The sequence below is a fragment of the Garra rufa genome, chromosome 9, assembly GCF_049309525.1.
Source record: "Garra rufa chromosome 9, GarRuf1.0, whole genome shotgun sequence".
Taxonomy (NCBI): Eukaryota; Metazoa; Chordata; class Actinopteri; order Cypriniformes; family Cyprinidae; genus Garra; species Garra rufa.
The window spans coordinates 10182589-10190133 of NC_133369.1; the positions used below are offsets into that span (position 1 = coordinate 10182589).

Genomic DNA, 7545 nt, shown 5'->3' on the forward strand with positions numbered 1-7545 from the left:
TACTTATAGAAGGGCTGGATGGTATGAGCAAAAATCATACACAACGTGATTTTTCCTACATAAGTCACAATATAGTTATAAATATCTATAAACTACAGTTCAAAAGTTTGTGGTTGGTAAGATTTATTAAATGTTTTTGAAAGAAGTCTCATGTGCTCACCAAGGTTACATTTATTTAATTAAAAATAATGTAGGAACTGTAATATTATGAAACATTATTGCAATTTGTATATAATGTATATTACCTGTATATTACAAAAATGACTGTTTTCTATTTTGGTTTTAAAATGTAATTTATTCCTGTGATGCAAAGCTAAATTTTCAGCATTATTACTCCAGTCTTCAGTGTCACATGATCATTCAGAAATCATTCTAATATGCTTTTATACACACTTCTTATTATAATATTATTTTTATTATGTTGAAAACAGTTGTGCTGCTTAATATTTTTATGAAAACTGTGATACTTTTTAAGGATTCCTTGATAAATACAAAGAGAAAAAAAAAGTTTATCACGTGATCGATTTAATTCAGTCTTGCTTAATAAAATTTAATAATTAAAAAAAAAACTGACCCCAGACTTTTGAACAATGGAGTTGTTTAATATTGTTTTTTTAAATTATTATTATTTGGAGGTTTATGGACACAAACCACAATTTGTGATTATTCCTTATAAACCAATAACATTATTATATCTCATTATTGCAACTTTATTTCTTACATTATTACAACTTTAACATAACAAATATAAAATTATAGCTCAGAATGTGAGCTTTTTTTTAACTTTACCTCACAAAAACAGGCACATCAGGCTGTAAAAACATATTTTATTTGTCACTCATTTTGCCAGCGTTTTTAATATCTTCTACAGTTTATACGGTAAAGAGAAAACTATTCACTTTACTATCATTCTGCGATAAATACCATCATACAACCCAGTCCTAATTGGCGTTTCATTTTTTCCCTTCCCTTTGTAGTTACCAGTTCTGTATAGCTGTGATAAACAACATAATATTCCTAAAACAAAGTATAACTCGCCTTTGTGTGAAATGCCTTTGAATTAGTTTAGTTTCTTCTCTTTTAAGAGTGAGTTTTCTTGGTTTTTGGTTGCTGTGTGGTTTTGTACTTCCAGCACCTGTTGTAATCATTCAAAGAGACAGAAGCAAAGAAAAATCCCTACAAATCATGTTCACTCCAGTAATTTTCTCTTCACTGACAGCAGTTAGCTAATCGTTTTAAAAAGTGTCACCAAAGAGCCAGCAATCTGTTTTAATATGTTCCAACATAATTAGGATGTTATAAAGACATCCCTTAAAAAAAGATTTACAGTGGTAACATGAACTAATACAAACTGGATGATGGGTGGATATTAAAAATGCAGATTTTGCACTTATTTTAAAGGATTAGTTCACTTCCACAATAAAAATGTCCTGATAATTTACTCACCTTTGTGTCTTTCTTTCTTCAGTCAAAAAGAAATGAAGGTTTTTGAGGAAAACATTCAAGGTTTTTTCTCTATAGTGGACTTCAATAGTGGCCAATGGGTTGCAGGTCCAAATTGCAGTTTCAATGCTGCTTCAAATGGCTCTACACCAGGGGTGTAGAAACTGCAATTTGGACGTTCAACCCGTTGGCCAGTATTGATGTCCATTATACACTCTTTAAAATAAAGGTGCTTCAAAAGGTTCTTTACAGCGATGCCATAGAAGAACCAATTTTGGTTCCACAAAAAGCCATTTAGTCAAAGGTTCTTTAAAGAACCATCTCTGTCTTACCTTCTTATAATCTGAAGAACCTTCTTTTGCCACAAAGAACCTTTTGTGAAACATAAAGGTTCATCAGATGCTAAAAGTTCTTTATGGAACCATTTAGACAAAAAAGGTTCTTCTATGGCATCGTGAAGCACCTTTATTTTTAAGAGTGTATGGAGTAAAAACCTGAAATGTTTTCCTCAGAAACCCTAATTTTTTTTGACTGAAGAAAGAAATACATGAACATTATTCTTAAAAATAAAGGTGCTTTAAACGGTTCTTCACAGCGATGCCATAGAAGAACCATTTTTGGTTTCGGTCAAAGGTTCTTTAATGAACCATCTCTTTCTTACCCTTTTATAATCTGAAAAACCTACTTTTGCTTAAACAGAAAGGTCCTTCAGATGTTGAATGTTCTTTTTTGGAACCATTTAGAAAAAAAAGTTGTTCTATGGCATCGTGAAGCACCTTTATTTTTAAAAGTGTTGGATGAAATAGGGGTGAGTAAATTATCATGAAAATATTATTCTGGAAGTGAACTAAGACTTTAAGCTTTTGACACTGATGCATTGCGCTGCATAAGAAAAGCCTAAAACTATGTATCGTTAACCGTAACAAATCTACAAGACAGGTCACAATAAAAACATCATGTGATTCTTTCTAAATTTGTGAGTCTCTTTTGAAACGGTGGCGTATGAATGTTTGATTTAGTGAATTCAAGTGAGACTGATTTATAGACCAGAGAGCTGAAGGAGAACAAAATAAGAGCAGGTTTATTGCTGTCTTGTCACCGCCGTTAAAGCACAAGGATCTGTTTGGTGGGCGAATGCAGACTGGGTGTCCGTTCAGGCTGTAGTTGTGCGAGCGGCGCATGGCAGATTAGCTTTCATTCTTGATCTGAACTGAGTGATGGAGCATTCGCTTCAGAGTGTCAAACTCCGCAAACGTCAGCGCTGTGGGCTGAGGGACAGCGTTCAGCTCGGTTTGTTCCTCGTGACTGAAGCGAAGGGAGAAGAAGATCCATTTTCTCACGTAATGCAAAGCTCAGTCTGCCTCGTTCTTGTTTTGTGGATTTGGAAGAGAGAGAGATGTCTGACTGACATGTTCGGTTATCTGTAAGTAGTCTGAAATAGACAGGCATTTCGAATGCAGATAGCTTCTTTACTACTTTTTATGAACATCACATTTTTTTGTATTTTAAATAAAGCTGATGTGAAATAAAAATAAAAAAAAATTTAGATGGAAAAACTGGATTAGAAAATTTTGAAAAGTTGCCTTGGCAAATAGCTGAAGTAAATATACTAAAATTACCAAAAATAAAAAATATATAAAAATGCATAACAAAAATTAAAAAGAATTATAAAGAATTTAAAAATTGAGATTATGCCAACTACTAATATCAACTATAAAGATATTATTTTTCATTCATTCATTATGGTGCATTCATTTCCTAATGAAATAGCTGATAGCTGATGAAAATAGTTCATGATTTTGGATTTTGGAACAGAGCTATTAAATAAAAATGTTAATAGTGCAAAAATCATAGAACGGCTGAATAAGATGATTTCCTCTCACTACAGAGCGTACTAACACTTGTCTCTCTGTTTTTCTGCTGTAGGATCTCAGAGGATCAGCGACAGCGAGTTCTCAGACTATGACTGTGAGGATGGTGTTGGCGTCGTATCAGGTAAGATGTTCGCAGGAACACGGTGAAAATGACACCATCTGACAGAGGTGATGAAGACATTTATTGCTAAATTTGTTCTATATAATGTTACTCTTTGCATTTGAAGACAAACATTTCACAGAACCATGTTTATTTCCAAATGAAAATAGCTGGAACTATATTTTTGCACTTAATTTTTTAATGGATAAAATCTAGACATAAAATTATCATCTCAGAAATAAATAAGGCCTTTTTGACGCTTTGATCCACTTTTGTGTTTAAAAGTCTTAACTTTTTGCAGTTGAATTGACTAAATTAAGATATGGGACTAACATTCCACATAAATGTAGTAATGTCCTGCTGTGCACAGTGTGAAGTATAGTAGTATGTTGTAGATGTCTTCACCACTTATCAGCCTAATACTGCTGCCAAAATGTTCATCTGTTCGGGCATCTCAGATGAAAAGGGAAAGCCTAAACACACACATCCACACACCCTTTTTAAAATTCCAGTCGTACTCTTTGTGATAGAGGGAAACCCTCCCTCAATCTCTCTCTTTCTCTCTTTTTCTCATTGATTTTGGCTTGGTCTCTGGGCCGGTTGTAAAGTGCTGATGCAGTGTTTTCCGCCGGGAGGAGATGATTAACATTCAGAGGAATTATAGATCGCTGCTTTGCCTTCATGCGCTCTGTGCTGCTGTAGTTGTTTTCTGGCCTGTGTGTTTAGCAGCATGATGCACCGGTGCCGATGCAGTCTCTGTGCTGGAGCATGCATAGGTCACGTTCAGAATGAGGTTGTGTGAACAGTATGTGTGTGACACACCAAACTAATGTCACATGTACTGTGGTAGATATAGTAGCTCTGTTCCAAATGTTAGAGAGCTGCTCGGTTAGACAACATGATTGTTACTGAAGTTACACTACCATTTGGGTTCAGTGTAATTTTTTAAAATTATAGGATGCTTTACAACAGCTTGGACTATTTGGAATTGTATAGAACTTTGGATTTTTCCACTTTGGACTGTGACAGTTTGCAAAGGGTATGAATAATTTTGGACAAGCCACTTTTTGTTCAAATGTAAATAAAAACTGAGAAATATTTTTTTTCCACAATGATGCCTCTTGCACATCGTCATATTATCTTTTGGGAGAAGCTGTCATTTCTGGTAAAAAAACAAAAACAAAAACAAAAACAAAAAAAAACCTTGCTGGTTGAATAAACGTAACTAAGTCAAAATTTGCCAGGGGTGTAAATAATTTTGGGTGTGATTGTTTTATATATATATATATATATATATATATATATACACACACACACACACACACACACACACACACACACACACACACACACACACACACACACACACACACACACACACACACACACATTACTGATTCCAAATTACATGACAAAAATTGTACTTAGTACCAACATTTTTGGTAATATAATCGGAATACTTTTAGATTACTTTTAAATTATTCAGATTACTTTTAGATTACTATTGACCTAACTTTATTTAAACAGGAAAATCTTGTACTGCTTTGGCATAAAAATGCAAAATATATTCCATTTGTTGTTATTAACAAAATGAAGTGCATTAAACACGTTTATGAAAGAACTGCAGGAAGTTTGTGAGTTAAATGAAAAGCTAATTATTAAATCATAACAAATATGAAAGTAAATTATTTTAAAATCAATCTAAATAAAAAACCTAATAAGAAATGTAATATTTTATTTGTTTACCTGCATGTCATGTGACCATAACCAATCTCAGAGAACCAATGACCATGCAAATGTGATACTTAATTATTAAAATGTTTATTTTAAAATCTCGGGGGTACTTTAGGTAATATATTAGGTAAAAGAGGAGCAGATGAGAGAAAAAAAAGTTTTTTATTTGAGCATTATAATGTGTTTGAAAGACAAAGGCCTTGTTAAAGGTGGTTAAAGAGATAAATAAAGTTAACTTAAATTAGATTTTTTTTATGGTCTAATAAATGTTTAATTGATAGCTCTCAATTATACTGTAATGTTGAATGTCTATAGTTAAAAATGGATAAATATTAAGAAAAAAATTATTTTATTTTTAAATGTGCTTTTTTGAGTCCTGAAAAAAAATTATACAATAAATAAATAAATAAAATAAGCAGCACTGTTTTCAACATTGTTCATAATAATAAATATTTCTATAAATATAAATCAGCATATTTGAATGATTTCTGAAGGACCATGTGACATTGAAGACTGGTGATTCAGCATTTTCAGCAAATTCAGCATTGCATCACATGAATAAATTACATTTTAAAATATATTAAATAAAATATTACAATATTACCATTTTTATAGTGAGTATTTATAGTATTTTTGACAACAAACGTGTCCATTGTACATTTAGTTAAAATAATTTACTTATATTATACTTGTATATAATTTTAATACTGAGACATTACTTAAAATTGACTATTTTATCCAATGTTTGTGATGAAAACATCAAGCTATATTAGAATCAGTTGTAAGTTCATAATAATAAGTAAATAATAAGCCATCAGAAAAGCATGAATTCCCTCCTCGATCTTCTTTTTGATACATTGTTCTACCTTCAGCTTGTTTTAATGTGCGATACAGTCAGTTGAACATCAATCTTTTGTAATCATACGAAGCACTGACCTTAGCTTGGCCGCGCTGAATGCTGGGTAATGAAATGCCATCAGGCTGAGTGGGTTGACGGCTCTTGCATGAGGAAAAAGTCATTATTCTGGTTTTGATTGTATTGACTTTAAAAAGCGACTTTTACAGCAAATTAAGAACCAGATATTTAGAAAAACACAAAAACATTTTTGCTTGAAGGACTTTATTTTTTAAAGCATATTTAAATAGCTGTCACAAAACGGTTTAGAAAGTAGTTTTAAAGTACAAACCATGTAGTAAAAATCTTAATTCTTTCTCTCCTTCATTACAGATTATAGAAACGGCAGGGACCTCCAGAGCTCCACCCTCTCTGTGCCTGAGCAGGTCTTATCGTCCAATCACTGCTCTCGGTCAGTGGACATCAACCGAGCGCGGTCACGGTCTCCCAGCATGCCTCCTTCTCAGAGGTAAAACAGATCTCTCTGCTGTTGTCTTAACCTTTTCTCTTCATAAACAGCTGAACCACAGTGTTGGTTTTGGTTTATCACTAACATTTGATTCAAGAACCCAACAACACACAAGATCTAGCGTAACAACTTTGTGTGTGCGTGTTGCTGAATCAACAACAATGATCATGCACCTCTTAAACTGTTTTTGAGTCACAAACCCATATAATTATGTTTATGTAAAAGATTGAAGGTGTTTTTGTTGTAGATGTTGTTTTTTTTAGTCAGCCAGCAAGCAAAAATTTTATTTTACATTTTGGAGCTTGTGTTTCACCTTGAAGTCTTATAATGTTAGGCAAGTTTGTTTGTTTGTTTGTTTATTGTTGTTATTACTAATATTATTTTTGTTATATTTTTATTTAATGTTATTTTTATTTTTATAGTAATATTTATTTATTACTAATATTTATTTATTATTTTAACATTTTTATTTTTATTCACTTATTCACATTTATTCATTTATTGTAATTAGATTTTTGCTTTAAATGGCTGTATTTTATATCAGTTTTTGATCCTAAAGTGCTCTTATAACGGTATTTATTTATTTATTTTTTAATTAATTTTATTTATTTATTTATTATGTATTATTATTATTATTATTATACATGTATAGTAATATTTATTTATTACTATTATTTATTTATTATTTTAACATTTTTATTTTTATTCATTTATTCACATTTATTCATTTATTGTAATTAGATTTTTGCTTTAAATGGCTGTATTTTATATCAGTTTTTGATCCTAAAGTGCTCTTATAATGGTATTTATTTTTTAATTCATTTTATTTATTTATTTATTATGTATTATTATTATTATTATTATTATTATTACTATTATTATTATTATTATTATACATGTATTTATTTAGAGTTTCCTAAAAAGGAAGTGTTAAAAAAAACTTTTTTTAAATGTATTCATTTTTTTAAAAAGTTTTTTGCTTTAAAGGGTATATATTTTGTATCAGTTGTTTATCCTAACATGCACTTAT

The 7545-nt window shown here is 31.1% G+C and overlaps 1 protein-coding gene across 1 annotated transcript in view; it reads left to right on the forward strand.

Moving 5' to 3' along the window:
* The window catches only part of LOC141343140 (regulating synaptic membrane exocytosis protein 2-like), a 109297-nt gene extending 102778 nt beyond the window's left edge, over positions 1 to 6519 (forward strand). The window contains exons 18-19 of the mRNA XM_073847742.1: positions 3370 to 3438; positions 6380 to 6519. Of these exons, the coding sequence (XP_073703843.1) occupies positions 3370 to 3438; positions 6380 to 6519 (209 nt within the window). The remainder of the gene's footprint in view (positions 1 to 3369; positions 3439 to 6379) is intronic.
* Positions 6520 to 7545: the final 1026 nt, after the last annotated feature.